This window comes from Notamacropus eugenii, chromosome 1 (genome assembly GCF_028372415.1).
Source record: "Notamacropus eugenii isolate mMacEug1 chromosome 1, mMacEug1.pri_v2, whole genome shotgun sequence".
Taxonomy (NCBI): Eukaryota; Metazoa; Chordata; class Mammalia; order Diprotodontia; family Macropodidae; genus Notamacropus; species Notamacropus eugenii.
In genome coordinates, this window is record NC_092872.1 from 74,662,027 (window position 1) to 74,680,583 (window position 18,557).

The window sequence follows — 18,557 nt, forward strand, 5'->3', positions numbered from 1 at the left end:
TGTGAAAAAAGTCGGGAAATGTACAGGTTAGAGCCAGATTATGAGAAAGAATCCATTTTAGGCCAAGGATTTGTATTTTAACCTCTAGTCAATTAGGAACTGATAGAAGTTGGAAGTGGCATCATGGAGGGGGGCGCTTTGTAGCAAGAAGAACTGGATTCAAATTCTGACTATTACTGAGTAATTGTACGATCTTGGGCAAATCACTTCACCTCTCTGGGCTTTAGCTTTCACATCTGTAAAATGAGGAGGTTGGAACAGATGGCCTCTGACATCCCTTTTGGTTCTGGATCATTGATCCTGTAATTCGAAGAGGGATGAGTGTTTTTGAGCAGAAGAGTGATGTGATCAGACCTTTACATTAAATTGACAACTCTAATAAAGGTGGATGAAAAGGAGATATAACTGACTTTCCTGCTTTCAGCCTGCGGCTATTGGAATCATTCTGGTAGGAGTTCAGGAGGGCCTGAACTAGGGTGAGGCAATGTGAAGGAGGGAGAACACACATGTCAGATAACACTGTGGAGAGAGAAATTGTCAGGATTTGGCAACTGAATGAACAAAGAAGGTGACGCTGAGAAAAAGCCAAAGATGACTGAGGTTTTGAGCCTGGTGACTGGGCTGGAAATCTAGTGAGGCAAGCAACAAAAATAGAAAAATTAGGATTAGCAGGTTTAAGGGAAAATGAATTCAGTTTTGGAAGTGTCTAGTTTGAAATAGGAACATCTGCCTAAAATATTTTTAAATTATCAGCTTAACTACTGAATCTAGGCTTTCCTGGATGATAAATAGTTCAAGATATGATTATTAATGGTAGAAAAGACTAAAAGAAAAAAGGAGAAATCCAGGGAGAAAATGAGGGCAAAGATAAGGAAGGAAAAGAAGGAAGAGATATGAAATAACAGTCATTTGGGGAGGCTAGTCTATGTTAAATGTATTTAGCTTTGCAGAAGAGAAAAGAACTCTTCATATTCAACACCTAAGGCATTAGAATGCATCTTAAAAGGCATCGAATTCAATTCAATAACAAGTTAGGGTATTCTGTTTAAAATGGGAATAGATATTTTAATAAAGGAAAATATATGATGGACAATCAGCTCAGTTACCTCCCTCCACTACCCTTCTTCTCATGACTATATGTCAAAAGAGCTTCCTGGTCCCTCATTTCAACTCTTTCCTCTCCAGGCCATCCTTCAAAGAGCTCCCCAATTAATCTTCTAGTCTCACCACGTCACCTCCACAGTCAAAAATTGCTCAGCGGCTTCACACTGCCTAATGCAGTGGCATCAAACTCAAACAGAAATGGATCCCAGAGGGTGCCTATTGACTTAAAAATTTCAAATTAACATTACGTTGTATTGTATTTTTATGTATTTTGTTAAACATTTCCTAATTACATTTTAATCAGGTTTCATCAGTTGTCTTTAGGAGTTTTTCAGGCCACTGAATTTGACACCTCTGACTATCTACCTTTCCAGCTTTAGTTCACTCTATTCCCTTTGTCACACATTATGTTCAAAATAAACTGCATTACTTAGGTGTGTGTCCCCCCCCCCCCCATTTTATTCCGTGCTCTTCTGCCTCTGTGAACGTAATGTAGTCAAGCTATCTGTCATATCCAAAAACATTCCTTTCTCATCTTCACCTGTTGAAATTCTTTTCTCCTTTAAGACACAAACTCTACACACACACACACACACACACACACACACACACACACACACACACACACACATACACACCAACTACAGCTGAAAGTGATTTCTTTCTCCTTTAATTGTTTTTTAGTATTTTGGTTTGCCCCTTTCAACATTCTATCTTGTATAATACTTATCTGTATGTATATCATATCTGCATTATCAGATTGTAAGATTCTAGAGGGCAAGGGTTAAACAGTTTTTCTTCTTTACCCCAGCACAGTACCTTACACTTTGTGATGTGTTTAACAAATTTTTATTGAGCTGAATTTTTGAACTGTGTTGAAAATTACATACTCCAAAGAAATTAATATCAATGTCATTTTGATTCAGTACATAGACTGTAATAAGCCCATAATAGGTAATCAAAAAAATATTTTATGATGGATTTACTACATCCCCTACCTCAATATGGGCACTGAATTAATAGTAAAAACACTGCCTTAAAAGAAAAGGACTAAATCCAGTGGAATATACAGACATGTAAGCATGCAGACCTAATGAAGGTCTAGTCTCTCTCTCTCTCTGTTAGAAATAAATTCTATCACTGGTGTCAAATTTTAGGGGTATTCTAAAGAGCAGAGAGGTAGTGTTTATTCAACAAGCATTAATGAATCGCTTAGTAAGTACACTGCATTCTGGGGTTTTACAAAGATAAACATGTTTGCATTCCTGCCCACAAAGGAACTTGTGAAATAGTATAAAAGTATCAAGGCAGATGCAGCTGTGTGACAGTGGAACAGAGGCAGGGAAATACTTTAGAAACACATTTTCTGTTAAGAGATCACAACCACAGAAGATCCAAGGATAAATTAATGTTTACAGAAACTCTTTCTTTGAGAGATTCGACTTGGAGGGACTTTGGCCTCTACATAGATGTCAATGATTCCAGTGAAAAAATGTTTTATCGGTGGCAAAGAGGGATCACAGAGAATCAGAAGTGGAGCTGGCACCATAAAGGAGAAGGGCATGCTAAGCAGAAACCCTAGCTTTTGAACTTCCCTTTTCTAAAAATCTCACCAAATTCCTACTTCATTTACAGCAGTGCTTCAAAAACTAGAGATTAAAGATTTTCGGTTGTAAATATCATCATTACCTGATAAACTTTCTGTCGATTGTGGCCCTTCATTCTGCAAACCTGACTGCTGTTTGTGATTGGGAGCATCGCTCATGTCCAGGAAAGAACAAATAGAGGTTGGCTTTCGAATCCATCTCAGATTTCTAGGTGCTCTAAAATAAGTTGAGGAACAAAGATGACTTTAACCTTGTTAATTAAATTATTCATACTTGTTTGGCTCCCAAATTAACTTCCTTATCAGGAGGCATTAGCTTAAAAAGGAGATTTAGCTTGGTAATATTATTCCTCTAATAAAAAAGGTTATGACTCCAGGGTTAAACTTCATTGGGATTCACCAGCTCTACTACCATAATGGCATGAGAACATGGTCTTCCATGCTTTTATCTCCTCATCCAAAAAAACAGTTTTCCACCTCTCTCAGGTCCATCAATCAATCAACCAACAACCAACAAGCATTTGTGAAACACCTCCTGTGTGCCAGACACAGTGCGAGGTTCTGGGGACACCAAAATACAAAAGGAACACCACTGATCCTGACAAGATACAATCTCCTTTGCCTCAGTTTGAAGCTCTGTCCTATTAACTGCACCTCCCCTCCCCAAAATAAACCCCACACAGCTAATGTTATTCCACCGTCAGCACTGTAGGCATTCTAATCATATGGATCTGATCCCCTTAAAACAAAGCAATTCTACAACAACACAGTCTCCCGTGAGGAGGAAACAGGACCAGTACCATGAAAATGAAGGGAGAAAAATCTCAGCAGCTTTCCATATGAAAATGCAGTGAATGTATGTATCTGAATTAGCTAAAACTGAAAACAGTAAAGATAAAGAACCTTTGACAACAAAAAGATCAAAGTAATAAAGCAGGTTAAACAGAACTGCTCCTCTTAGGATTAAGATACAAAAATCAAAGTAATATTAATGGCCAGGTCTATGATAGGACAACATAAAAACTGATAATTAAATTCAAATCAGACTAAAACTTACACAAGGTAACAATACTCAGAAGTTCTGTTATTAGTAAAGCAGACCCTTAAAATACTGTTGTTCAATATAACTGGTAAAAGGTAAAAGAGTTATGCAATAGTTAGAAAGCTATTTTACTGACACTAAATATTTGAATTTACATCTTATGGATATTTCCAAATGTGTGTGTGAAAAGTATATAGCTAACAGGCCAACTGATTTTAGGGATGATGTGCAATCATTATAGGTTACCTACAATTTCTTATAAACTATGAAAAACTATTTCCTCCATCATGCTGAAAAGTGACTTTTTCACAAAGTTAGTTCATCATAAAACATGAAGGTACTGTCCTTTGTTATCAGCATTCTGGCTTTTCTTTGCTGAGTTAGTGAAAGATAACAAGCCATCTGGAAAGGAATTAAGTTTTAGAAACCATCCACAAAATGATCTGAGGGTTATGTAACCTTGGTTTTAAAAAAGGAAAGTGAAATTCCATCCCATCTACATATATGATCCTCAGGAGATTTTCTTCTTTTAGATTCTCATGAAAAGTGACGGCTTGAGTTCATTTATATACCACTGCACACTGGCTGCATTATATACAGGATGTCCCAGAAAATTCTTCGTGCTGAACCAGCTTCAACAATTTAAAACTGCATGAAGACTTTTCTGGGACATACTGTATTACCACAAAAAAATCTGTTACATATAAGAAGAAAAATGTTATTTACATATATTTAATATATAATATTACCATTATTAAATCTATATTTTTACTATACCGATATCCAGGTTTCTCTTGACTTTCTGTATCTTCTTCATCACTGTTATCAGAAAATTCACAATGAAGGACTTCATCTTGTTCTTCTATGTGACCCAATAACATTTGACTTCGGGTTCGAAATCCAGCTACCACTCGATCAAGGGAATACATAGGAGGGCTCGTGTGGACCTTTTAAGTAATTCACCCACCATCCCCAATAACAAATATTAATATAAGTTCACTTATGCTTTTAATAATATTTAGTAGGTATTGTAGTTTCCAGCATTATATCTTGTCCAAACTCCTACCAGTTTCTCTTTCTTTTTGGTATCAGACTACTTCTTCAGTGGAATGTGATTGTTTAATAAATCTTTTGATTTACTAATTCTCAAAATTTATCAGTTATTTGTATTATCTTTATTTCAGTTGTTAAGAATTATGCACAATTACCTAGGGGAAAGTATCCCTGTTTTCTTCAATATGAATAAATTCAACATCATTTGATCTAAAGTTAAAGGCAACACACAAGGAATGTCTGTAGCAAGGAAGAACAATTACCCAATTCAAAACTGGCGCATACTACTAATATTGTGAAAGATAATAACTGAAGTTACATACACATTTCATATGAGAACAAGTAAGCTTTCGTTATAGTTAATCAAAAAAGAAAAATTCTGAAGTAAAAATGACAAATGAAAGTTCAGTATTGATAATGTATGGCTCTATCAATTGAGCACAAATAACTGCCACACAAGTACTATTCTGGAAAGCTAACAGGATTATAGGACCATAAATTTAGAGCTGGAAGGGACCTTAGAGGCCATATAGTCCAATTCCCTTATTTTACAGATGAGTAAACTGAGACCTAGAGGCTAAGGGACTTGCCCACAGACACAAAGTTAGTCAGGCTGGAATTTTACGTCAAGACCTCTGACTCCAAAAACTATTGATCTTTCCACTTAATCCACGTAGGATTAAAAAATTCCAAATAGGTATATGGCAATTTTATCTCTGTCTAATGGGGTAAAAAGGTCAAAAAAGAAAAAAAATGCAAGCACAGGGCCTGAAGTAATCTGAAAGTGGAACAGCAGAGCACAGCTTTTTCATTCATGGCCACTCAAGGACTGAGTTCTACTGAAGAACTGAGTTCAATCTAAACAATTTTTTTAGAAATTTATTTTAATTTCTATTTTCCTCCAAAAAGTTCCTACAATATAAAAATATATTTAAATTTAAAGGTATGATTTGTTAATGAAAAAGTGATTATTTTCTATTATATTAATAACTAATTATTAAATTAGGATTGAGGTTTTTCCTTTCTATTTCCTCATTCAGGGACCCAGTCCCTGTAGATTAGCCAGTCAGTCTCTGAAGGACAGTGCTGGCAATGACAGCCCAAATCTTTCTGGCACATGCTCTGTGATCCTGGGGAGAACCCCACCCAACTAGAAGACCTGACAAACAAAATTTAATACAGCTGAATTCTTGCCTTAGGAAATAAGACCATGTCATTATAATCCTACATGTAGAGATTAGGGGAACCCAGCTGATGAAGGAAAGAACCAACCAGAGTAGTCTGGGAAAAGATGGATTCCTTGGTCCAGACTGCTGGAGGTGGCTGAGTCTCACATGATGAAGTCACATTCTCAGCAGGAGAAGCTAAAGATTTTTAGCTTACCTCCTCATTAAAATGTCTACCCTCACATTAAGTGCTCACTAGTCAGGATTGATTTTCACCTATGAGAGGCAGCAACTCATTTTCCAAAGGTATTTAAGTATTCAAGGATCTCAATGGTTTTGTCTTTAATTATTGAGAAAACCCACTGACCATCGATTTATTGGTTATCAGCAATCCTAATTAATAACCCAGAAACTGTCGCTCAGGCTTTTCATCCATCTCATCAATAAATAGCTGACATTTGGGGCAACTATATGCCTTAGTGGATGGAGCACTGGCCTTGGAGTCAGAGGGACCTGAGTTCAAACACAGCCTCAGATACCTGACACCAGCTGTGGGACCCCGGCCAACTTACTTAACCCAACTGCTTCTTCAAATAAAATAAATTAAAAAAATAAGAGCTGACATTTATAAAGACCTTTAAGGTTTGCAGAGTGTTTGAAAGGCATTAACCCAATCTGAAAGTTATCATCCAAAGTAAAATTCTAGCAGATATAAAACAATCAGGAAACATTCCATAACATAAACATTTAAGGTCTGATATATCCAAGTTCAATACCACTATTACATGTGATTACATACAGGTTCAGCATATCTGTGAATTCATCAACGTAGGCATTCTTTACATGGTGCAGAACAAAACCCACCCATACTTTCTCATCTTGTACAATCCATGTTCTACCATTGACCCCTGATAGAGAACCGACCCCATATACTACCAGAGGCTTTACTCCAGGTTTTGGCTTTTCCTTTCACATTTTATGGGTACCAGGGCAGTACATGGGTAGTCCCATTTCTTTTTCCAAACATATACTCAATCCCTTATAGCATTTTTTTTGCACATAAGGTACTATATATATATGCAATCCACATACATATATAATCCATATACATATATAAATGAATATATTCTTATATGTGTATGTAAGATTCATATGTAAAAAGCGATGTGCATGTGTTTATATGTGTTATCATATATACACAAAGAATATATGATAAAGTATAAGAAACACATTCAGACTTTACCTTTCGGGCCTCTGGCCATGTTGGGACATAAATACAGTGTCCAAAACTGTTATCAAGTGGTACAGTGTATGGTCTCTTTTCTGATACCTTGGTATCTGGTCCATCTCCACAAGTTCCTTTGGATACAGAGGCTATGGACATGTTAAGCTTCATGAGTTCTTCATTCAGTTGATTAACAAGAAGTTGCTGTTCCACTATTTTGTCATTCTTGGTGAGAAAAAGAAAAAATTTAAATGTCAAAAATCTAACCACATACATATAGATGAACATGGTGATTAAATATCAGTTTTATATTAATTAAACAGCTTAGTTTTAGCTAAACCTTGATGTGTCTGAAACTTAGCCCTCTGGCATCCTCCAGGATGAGGAATAGTGAATAATTTGAAGGTGAGCAGAAAAATGTCTATTGAAGAAAAATAAATAAATAAAAATACTCTGAAGAGTAATCACAAATATAAATACAAAGCTTACACTTGATGAATAAGGATTGGCCAGTGTTCCAACCACACTGAAAGGAGGACTCTAATGATCTGATAATGTCTACAAAATATTATCCTTTTGACCTAACATCCAAAAAGAGTGGGAAAGTGAATAATAAATGACTAAAATATGAGAAAAGTCAGAAGACCAAAGAATAGCGTAGAGCAAAAACAACAGCATCAGGCATGAGAAGTGGCACCGAAGACTTGCCACAAGCGCTGTGTGACAACAGAGAAGATGGAATGATTTTTCAGTCTGGGGCTTAGGAAAAACAAGCACCACCCAATAACTCAACACTTTACCCCTCCTTGAAATGGCAGGTATTAGGAATCGCTGCACTGTGTGAGGCATGGAAGAAGAGCCCTTTAGCTTCAATCGGTCCTAAGGACATTTTATATATCGTTCATGCCATTCCAATGACATGCCAATGAGTCTTAGAATTTTACGATCCCCACCATCTACTTCTCAACATCAAAACGACGGTTTGTAGAATCCAAGAGTCAGAAATTACTGTGGAGAACATTTAGTTAAACCTCCCACCAACACATTAATGCCTTTCAATAATAAAATGTTCATAATGATCTCAATGAGTCATTAAGAAAATACTAGAATTTGTTCAATATAATCTGTGTAAGAACACTAAAAATTATACAGTTCATTTTAAAGAGATTTTTCTTTCCCAAAAGTTGAAATAAAAAAAAATTAACATGCAAAGGATTAAATTCTCTAGAAAACTCTTGATAATCTGGATTAAAAGGGGTATTTTACTATGAAATCATTAATATACACAATCTCTAAGTTGCGAAGGAACCTCAAAAGTGTCATCAATCCATACCTTTATGAGAAATCCCCTTTCCAACACCTCTGAAAAGTGGTCAGCCTGATTCAAATTGAAGATCTCCCACAATTAGGTACCATACCTTCCTGAAGTAGCCTATTCCATTTCTCAACAGTTCTAAAAGTTGGAAAGTTTTCCTTACATTTAATTATAATCTGATCTCTTCCATTTCCTCTTCTTGCTAATATTTCTGTCCACTGTAGCCAAGCACAAAAAATTTAATACTTCTTTTAGTTGACATCTCTTAAAATATCTGAGGTGGCTATCATATTTCTCCCTAAGTCTTTCCCCACACTAAACATCCTTAGTTTTTTGTTTGTTTTTGTTGTTTTGTTTTTAACCAGCTTTGTATAGCATGCGTTCTATTCCGCTCAACCCTGGTCACCAGCATCTACATATACTTGACATTATATCTCTGTCCTTTCTAAAATGTAGCAACAGACCAGGGTGGAAAGACAGTGGGAGACCATTATACTTACTGTTAAGAGATTTTTCTCAAAGTCAAAACACAAATCAGGACAGGATAGTCAAATGAATTCTTATATAACAGTGCAGGGAAAGAGATGTGAATTTGAAATGAGAGGATTTGATCTAAATACCGGGTCTGCTACCACCTGTGTAGAAACTAAGACCATAAACCATAAGGAGCACCAGTGGAATACAGACACCAGATGGAAAATTGGGATGAATAAAAATAGCAAATTAAAGTCTGAGGTTTACACTAGGCAGCAAGTCAACAAATAAATAGATAAGATTCCAAAAGACATATGCTTTTAGTTAATCAATAAGTATTAATATTAAGTGTCTACTGAGTGTCAGGTACTGTGCTAAGTATTAGGGATATACAATTTGAAATTCAACATCAATGGCATCAAAACACAGGCTGATACAATGCAACTAAGATTAGATGGGATGCAGAAAACTGGGAAAGAATTTTTACAACTAGTGTCTCTGATAAAGGCCTCATTTCTAAAGCATATAAAGAACTGAGTCAAATTTATAAGATATGCAAGTCATTCCCCAAATGATAAATGGTCAAAGGATAAGAGTAGGAAGTTTTCAGAGGAAGAAATTAAAGCTATCTATAGTCATATAAAAAACATTCTAAATCACTATTGATTAGAGAGATGCAAATCTTAACAACTCTGAGGTACCATATCACACATATCAGATTGGCTAACATGACAAAACAGGAAAATGATAAATGCTGGAGAAGTCGTGAGAAAGTTGGAACACTAATTCAATGTTGGTGGAGCTGTGAGCTGATCCAACCATTCTGGAGAACAATTTGGAACTATGTCCAAAGGGCTACAAAAATGTGCACAGCCTTTGACCCAGCAATATCGCTTCTGGGACTCTATCCCAAAGAGATCATAAAAATGGAAAAAGGCCCCACATGTACAAAAATATCTATAGCAGCTCTCTTTGTGGTGGCCCAGAACTGGAAATTGAGGGGATGCCCATCCATTGGGGAATGGCTGAACAGGTTGTGGTATTGTTGCTGTGTGCATTTGTCCTTGGTTCTGGAAGAGGACCATGACATCAAGATGATGACATGACTTGCAGTTGACTTTGTTTTGAGTGAGGGAGGGCTGTGTAGGTCACCAGCCTCACTTCTCCTCCAGAGTCATCTGAGTCCAGTGCCCAGATATTATTCATCAAGATGACCGGAGATGACCCAGGATGAGGCAACTGGAGTTAAGTGACTTGCCCAAGGTCACACAGCCAGTGAGTGTCAAGTGTCTGAGGTGAGATTTGAACTCAGATCCTCCTGACTCCTGAACTGGTGCTCTATCCACTGTACCACCTAGCTGCCCCAATGTGAAAATATGTTTAATAGGAATGTATAGGTAAAGCCTATATCAGATTGCATGCCCTCTTGGGAGGGAGTAGGAAAAAATTTGAAACTTATGAAGGTAAATGTTGAAAACTAAAAATAAATAAACTTAAAAAAATAATTTTTTTAAAAAACAGGATGATAAAAAGCAATCATAAAATAGGCAGGTAAGATGTCACCCCATATGTAGATAATGAGAATCAAGAAGGGCAATGGGACAGAAACAAGAACACTCAAGACAGATATAAACAGAAGGATGACAAGTTTGAAGGGTAAAGCAGAACTGGGGGTCACAAGTAAAAGCTTAGAGCTAGGAGCTAACAGGTAGATCCAGCAGGACTAAGAGGCAAGGGAAAGCAAGAAGACACACAAAATACCACCGTCAGACCTATGTGTCAGAAGAGAAGGAAGTGCAATAAGAAAGCTAGACCCTACTCTACAGATTTCATTTTCTTAGGACCGTTTGGATTTACTAAATTTTAAGGTCTGAGTCAACCTCTTAACTTCTGTTAGTCTTTCTGGTGCCTGACAATTAGTCTATGCTTAATAATTTGAAAATGTGTGCTACTGATCTCTAATGAATTTAACTGTAATTCAATTCAACAAACATCACTGCACCAGGTCGTAGAGATACAAAGACAAAAAAACAAACAAACAAACAAAAACAACAGTTCTTGTCCTCAAGGAGCTTACATTCCACTGGTGTGGGGGGTGCCTGAACAACATTTACACAAGTAAGTACAGTACAGGGAAAACTGAGAGAGCACTAACCACAGAGGAGAATCAGGAACGAAGTGGTACCTGAGTTGAGTCTTTATGGAAAACAAGGAGTCTTAGAGACAGAAATAAGGAGGGAGTCTGAACTGCATTCCAGGTATGGAATGGAATGGTATTGGAGGAATGAACAAAGGCAAGAAATGCAGTGTTGAGAGTTTGGGAGAATTTACAAAGAAGAGTAGTGTGAAGTAAAGCTGAAAAGGTAAGATGGAGACACGCTGTAAAGGACCATAAGTACCAGAGTAAAAAATGTCATTGCCTAGAGGCAATGAGAGCTACGGAAGATTTTTAAGGGGGGGAATGACATGGGTAAACCTGTGTCTTGGGAAACTTATTTAGGTAGTAATAGAAGTTGGATTGGAGAGGGGAAAACCTGGAAGTAGAGAGATCAGATGGAGGTTAACACCGTAAGTCCAAGGGAAAGGAAGTGAGAGCATTAACAAGGGTGGTGAGTAGGTGAGCTGGACTAGATATAACACTTGGTATAGATATAACACTAGATAGGAGGTGGTAAGGGAGCATGGTGAATCAAGGGCAACGCCAGAAGACTGGGAAGATAGTGGTAATCTCATGCTAAAATGGGAAATTCAGAAAAGATACAGCTTTAAAAAAGAAGATAATTAATTAAAAACCCAGGGAAGAAAAGATGAAGAAAAGCATTCGAAATACCACAAAGATAGGCCACCACACCCTACCTCATCATTGGTTGTGTATAAAATGCAGCTCATGGAGTTTTCAAGAAACACCAAAAAAATTTTTTTAAATGTTCCAACTTTTAAAAATAGAAGAAAATCTTCCAACTTTAGCTACAATTGCATTTAATTCTTCTAGGATCCTATGTTTAGAATTCTTCAAACCCTGAGTATTTTTCTGAGGGTAACAGTTATAAAAGACATTAGGTTGAAATGACCTAACACTGTGCTATGTTATCCTTAGAGTCATCTTTTAATATAAGCATTAAGTTTGGCTGCATGTTCTATACAAACTGAATCAGCACAATGAAGTCCTACCTGCAGTCTATTCACTTTCTGCGCCTCTTTCAAGGACAGCAAATGTTCTTTGTTTTCCTGTGTCATCGTCTGCATTTGATGCTGTAACTCCTTCAACTCCAGTTCCTTCTGATTGAACACCACTTCATCAGCAGCGAGAGCACACTAAATGCAAGCAATTAAAACACAGAGTCACAATGGAAGAAAAAGATTAGGGTTCGTGAGAAAGAACTAACTCTCCTAAGCATGAGGGCATGACCAGCCCTTCAATCGATACCCTCAAAACCTCCTAACAGTTCCTCCTGCAGGATACAAAGTCTGCCCAGCTCTGCTCTATCCTTGAGAAACTGGAAAATATTTAATCCTGGTACAAGATTTGACAGAAAGGTAGTTCATTAGAGCTGTAGTCTAGAGATTCAAGGGTCAAATAACCCTGAGAAAATTTCAACTTGCAAAAAGAATTTGGGTTCAAAGTTTCAAAAATCTCAAGGACTTTTTTTCCTACATTCCTTTCCTTAGCAATTAAATAGAAGAATTAACCAATGCCTGTTTGTAAATGGGGCTACAAATATTAAAGCAAAAATCTTATAAACACAAAATAAATTATTCCCTTTACAAGATTCACAAGCAGTGTGCACAACCAAAATTCTTTAACTATGAAGCTATCCTGGCACATTAAAATATTAGCTATAAAAACTCTCGTGTACACACGGTTCTTCAAGAGGCAGTATGGTATAGTACAAAGGGCACTGGACCAAGAATTCACACAGTGAAGTTCTATTACTAAGCCTTCTACTTAGGTAGCTTTGGAACCTCGATAATCCCTTTATTTCTATAGGCTTCGATTTCCTAATATGTAAAATAAAGGAGTTAAACTAGATAAAAGCCAAGGTCCCCTTTCAGTTCTGAAATTCTATGATACGTTGAATAATATCATGAAGTGAAATAAATACACATGTAATTTTTATCACAAATAGTATTTCCATGCACAGGCAAGTAGCCAACCCCTAACCTACAGAGGTCAATTTGATTTTAAAAAGCATTTATGAGGCACTTATTAGGTGACAGGAACTGTGGGAGGTGCTACAGACAGAATACAAAAAGTAAATATTCCCTCTCTTAAAGAAGTTTACATCAAAATTAAAACTGCTATAGTGTTTGCTGAGATGTTATTAACAGAGACATGGTAATTCAGTGCTTCGACCACAAAACAACTGATATAGCCCTTTAAAGTGAGGTGGCCAGTACAAGCATTATTCTCATTTTACAGACGAGGAAACTAAGGCTTTGAAATCCCAGGGCCAGCAGGCTTCTAGAACTCAGATCTCCTGATTCAAGTCAAGTTTTCCATCAATTACATTATACAATGACGAATATATATTGTAAAAACTCACAAATATTACGTATGTCTTATAGAAAACTAACAACAAAGAATATTGAGCAAAGTCCTAAATATATAGCCTACTGATTCAACTTAGTTTGAACATCTCCATCTATTTATTAATAGGTTTAATGTATTTGCTCTTCCAATTCTACATATTTTTCCACTTTTCATGCTATATTACATACACTGATATTTTGTTTAACTTATTTTTCAACTTTCATTTTAGGATGGCTTTAGACATAACCCCTGATTTTCTAAAAGTTGCAGGCAAAATGCCTTAGTGATATGGAAAAGAAAAAGACTAAGTTCACAAGCTCTTTTCCAATTAGGACATTTAGTAATCTAACATGAACTAAAAGGCTACAACACATTCTGCCAATTTCTAAAAGAAGCCATTCTGGTCAATAATGTCTGAATCTCTATCATCTCTTCAATAAAAATCCTGCTGGAATCCTACTTCCTTTAAAATTCTCATCTCAGTAGGAAAATGGAAATTTTATGGTAGTTCAAGTCAGAATTCTGATGATACCTACACAAAGTTATAAGTATCAGGAGTGTGAAGAATTAAAAAATAAAAAGAAGATCACTGTCACGAGAGAAGCTAGTCTCAGCTCCCTTGGTGGTAACTCACAGGAGCTACTTCAGCTTCTCAAAAGAAGAAGTAAACCTTTGCCTGGGGTCTGATTCTGAGTCCCAAGGTAAGAAGGCAGCTGTTATCTTCTCTCCTCCCAACATTTACCTTGCCTACAGTCTCTTCAAGTATCCTGCGGCTTCATCAAAGCTACCACTCTAGTAATTAATCCTTAGGATGGAGGTCCATCAATGTTTTCAGCTGAGTTCTAATCTGTTACAACTAAAAAGCATCAGAAAGTAAACAGGGAAGAATAAAAAGGAAAAACAAACAAAAAAAAACAGAAAAGAAAGAGAGAAAAGGGAGAAGCAAAGAGATGTATACTGCATAAAACTAAAGAATAACTTTAGGTAAACTCAGACCCAGCTTAAATGCAGCTCTTCTATGACATATTTCCCAACTCCCCAATTAGCATCAATCCTATTCAACCACCAATCAGACCTCACAAAGCACTTGGTGTCTGCCTCTGGTGATATACTTTTGGTACAGAGATGTTAAGTTTCTGCGTCACAGCTTCCTACTATATTGTGAATTCCAAGAGGAAATTGAATTTTTATCTTACCTAATTTCTGTAGATCTCTCATGACAGCACAAGCTTTTTATGTGCTGGGGGCGGGAGGAGGAAGAGGGATTTAATAAATTCTTATTAAAATGGAAGGTGCCACAGTTTGTCTACAACTATTCCTAAATCTAGGGTACAAATAGTAGATGGAGAGCAAATCTAACTACAGGTAGAAAGGGGAAGTTACTCCTCCCCTTGGATATAAACTTTATGGACTTTAGATTACAATCATTTGGGAAGCTCAAAGGAAAAAAAACTCTTCCTCATCTACATGAATATCCCACATTCACTACTTCCATGCTCTAATAATTCTCCTTTCCCTTTCTGCCTATAGAGATGGTTCACTCTCCCTGGATCCTTGGCCTGGTAGAAGCCAAATAGTGTTACTGTTCAAAAAAGTCTACACGGTAAATCAGAATTTACCACAACAATAGCAATAAGTAAATACTAAGATTAAAGACCCAGACAATGCTGCCAATTTGTTTGAGAAGCAGAGGCACAGGATTTAAGACTTTATTTTGCGGGGAGGGGAACTGGACCTGATTTCATTGGTACAGGGAGACCTCAGTGAGAACATTCCTCCAACAAACCTCTAGAGGCACCACTGCTACAACTTGATAGCCTAGCAGAGTAGCCTGGGTCACTGAGAGATGAAGAGACTTGCCTAGGGTCCCAGAGCCAATTCACGTAACAGGTGAGACTTGAATCTCCATCTTCCTAACTTCTAGGCCCGCTCTCTTATCACAATGTCATCCTGCCTCTCCTACATTTAGACACCTAAGACTCACTAAGAAAATATAGCTTTCTCTACCTTGTATAATTATATCTAGCAAAAACATTTAATTTTCTTACCTTGTTTTTTACTATAAATATATATGTAAGTATTTAAATTCAGGAGTGAGGAATCTTTTTTCCTTAAAGGATCATTTAACCCCAGGGGAGAGGTGGAACATATCTTGCTGCAGGCCATACAAGTTAAAAAAATTTAACTCTGGGCTATTTTTAACTACAAGACAAAAAATGTTTACATGTACCACTTAATTGCCCTATGAAGTAAGCACAGAGTATATAAAAGTCTTAAATAAATACCAAAAAAAGTACATATTTCTTTTGCATATTAGGTTGTTAAAATAGAAATAAGGGGAAGACTGGAAGGGAAAGAGTCAATGCGAAGGGAAGAAGAAAACAAAAAAATAGTAAGATTTTCTCATGGTCCTTTAAAGTCTCTAAAATATTCTCAGAATTTTCCATATCAATTTAGTCTTTAACATTATATCTAAATACCTGGCATTTTTTAAGTTCCCTCTTCAGCTGGAGAACTGTAATGTGATGTGGTCCATCTTGGACATGGCCAGTTGCTTGGTTAGTTTTGAACGGATTAGAAATGTCCTTCTTCATCTCCTGGGTCATGTTGAACCACTCTTGTAATCTGTGTTGCTGACTTTGTGTTAAGTTAACAACGTCTTTTAGGTCAGCCAGGAATGTGAAGGCCTCCTCAATACAATTTTGGTAACCAAAACACTCGCCTTGAAGCTGGGCTACTTGCTCTTCAAGAGAATGGATCCGACTCTTATCTTTGTTCACATCCTGGGATAGCTGGGTAGCCTGGCTCAGGGCACTGGCTTGCTGACTCTGCAAAGCTTCTCGAAGCAGTTTTATCTCAAATTCCATCTCATCCATCCTGTCCCAGTCAGGGTTATAGTTTACAATAGGTTTATTTCTGATATTCCGTGCTCGGTTAGCATATTTGAGAGAATTTAAAGATTCATCAAAATCAGAAGAAGATGGACTGATGCATGTTATCATAACAGTCTTAGCATTGCCTCCGAGAGAATCTTTTAGGATTCTGGTAATTTTAGCATCCCTGTAGGGGATGTGTGTACCCTTCTTGCGTGGGTCCCCAAGAGCACTTATTACATTTCCTAAAGCCAGTAACCCACTGTTGATCTGAATGGATTCTTTGAATCGTTCGCCTGTATTCCCAGTTTTAGTTACTCTTTCTGATCCAGCCAGGTCCACAAAATGGAATTTTGATACAATTTGTCGAGCAGATTGCTGAGACATATCTTGGGCCATTTCCATACCTTTCCGACATGATGTAAAATCCTGTTGGCTAATGCTGATTGTGAAAACAGCATGAGATCGACTAGAATGCTCATTCATTTGCGTAGTACCTGTATGACGAGCTGCATTACCCATTTCCAAAAGACTCATCACTTCATCTGCATTCTCCACTGAACATTCCTTGGCACCAACAATCACTTTAAAAAGTAAAAGAATTTTAAGAACCACTAGTTTTCAGTCAAGATTCATTATAAATTTTATTACTGAACAACAGTCCTAAATTTTCTAAGACTACCCATCCAACATAGCTACTACCATAAAAAAATTGGGAACACTTTTAAAAAATTATAGGAATAGCTTATAATTAGCAATAATTTGACATTTGAGAGGGGGAAAAAATAAAATGTAGTTTAAAAGGACCAAAATTTAAACTGTACAAAATTAAATGTACAAATTGTAAATGCATGGTTACAATTATAATTTTAAACATGTAAGTTAAAAACATGCTAACAGCAGTTACTAACTGTAGAGTATTTTATTATTTTTTGTTATAAGCCTATGTATGTCTATTGTAGCTAAATGTGGCAAAATTGTTACTGGCATCTTGTATTCTATTAATTTTCTAACAAGATTAACAATTTTTAAATAATCAAAGAGGATTCCACCTTAATTCAATTGAAAAGGACAGTAGAAGTTTTAGAAAACTTCAGTTCCTTAAGTGAAATACAAATCAACTTTTAGCGATGATCAACACTTTAATTCCATATTTCAAAAATATGTGCAGTTTCATCAGTGTTGGTATTTCCACCTCCACTGTAGACTAGAAACCCTGACATAGATTATCAGTAGATGTCTTCAAGAGTTGCTATAGTCAGAAAAAAAAAGTCATCGCCTCCTGGTCAACCTTCTGGTGATCAGTCTATCCAAGTGTGGCCAGTCTAGTCCTTGGATGATAAAGCCTTTCTAATTGGAGAGGTGATGTGGCGGAAAGGATAAGGTTTCAGGCTTGGAGACTGAAAGACCTCCATTAAAATCCTGATACTATTTGTATGACCCTGCGCAAGGCATTTAACATCTCTGTACCTCAGTTTTCTCCTCTGTAAAAAGATAATACTGCACCTGTCTCAGACTTGTTGTGAGATGCAAATAAGATAATACACAGCTTTGCAAACCACGTAAGACGCTCTACCCATCTCAGTGGTTATCATTATTATTAGGCTGACATTCCAGAGCTTGTAATCCCTGATAGTATTACCTTCAAAGGGTGAATACACAGTATGACTGTTAGCTTCACACAACGACTGGTATAGAGCCTTACTAGAGAACCAAAACTTATTCATTTTCAAACATCCTAAACATGCCTAAATGAACTTTGGCTGTAACCTACATAGAAAAGTTATAAAAATTCAGATAAAAGAATGTATTTAGATATATTAAGGTTTATAAATTGATGCTAGCACAAGTTTGGAAAAAAGTTACTTACTTAACTGAGATCTATAGGTTGATAATAAGCCCCATGAACAAGTGGCAAACAATGCCCATGAGCCACTGGGAAGACAGAAGTTTCTACCATCATAATTCTTGTGTTATTTCAATGCAGGGAAGGAGCCATGATAGTGGTTGGCAGCACAGTGCACAGAATGCCAGGCACCGAGTCAGGAAGACTCATCTTCCTGAGTTCAAATCTAGCCTCAGATCCTTACTAGCTTTGTCACTCTGGGCAAGTCACTTAACCCTGTTTGCCTCAGTTTCCTCATCTGTAAAACAGATTGGAGAAGGAA

General features: G+C 36.8%; 1 protein-coding gene across 5 annotated transcripts in view; it reads right to left on the reverse strand.

Annotated features, from left to right (window-relative positions):
- Positions 1-18,557, reverse strand: part of KIF27 (kinesin family member 27) — a 108,504-nt gene that overhangs the window by 63,934 nt on the left and 26,013 nt on the right. For 2 of the 5 annotated variants that reach the window (XM_072605525.1, XM_072605512.1), the window contains 5 exons: positions 15,997-16,973; positions 12,157-12,300; positions 7,215-7,421; positions 4,530-4,699; positions 2,794-2,927 (listed from right to left, as the gene is read on the reverse strand). In XM_072605525.1, coding sequence (XP_072461626.1) covers positions 2,794-2,927; positions 4,530-4,699; positions 7,215-7,421; positions 12,157-12,300; positions 15,997-16,973 — 1,632 coding nt within the window. The remainder of the gene's footprint in view (positions 1-2,793; positions 2,928-4,529; positions 4,700-7,214; positions 7,422-12,156; positions 12,301-15,996; positions 16,974-18,557) is intronic. The other 3 variants (XM_072605531.1, XM_072605540.1, XM_072605519.1) reach the window with 2 other exon arrangements.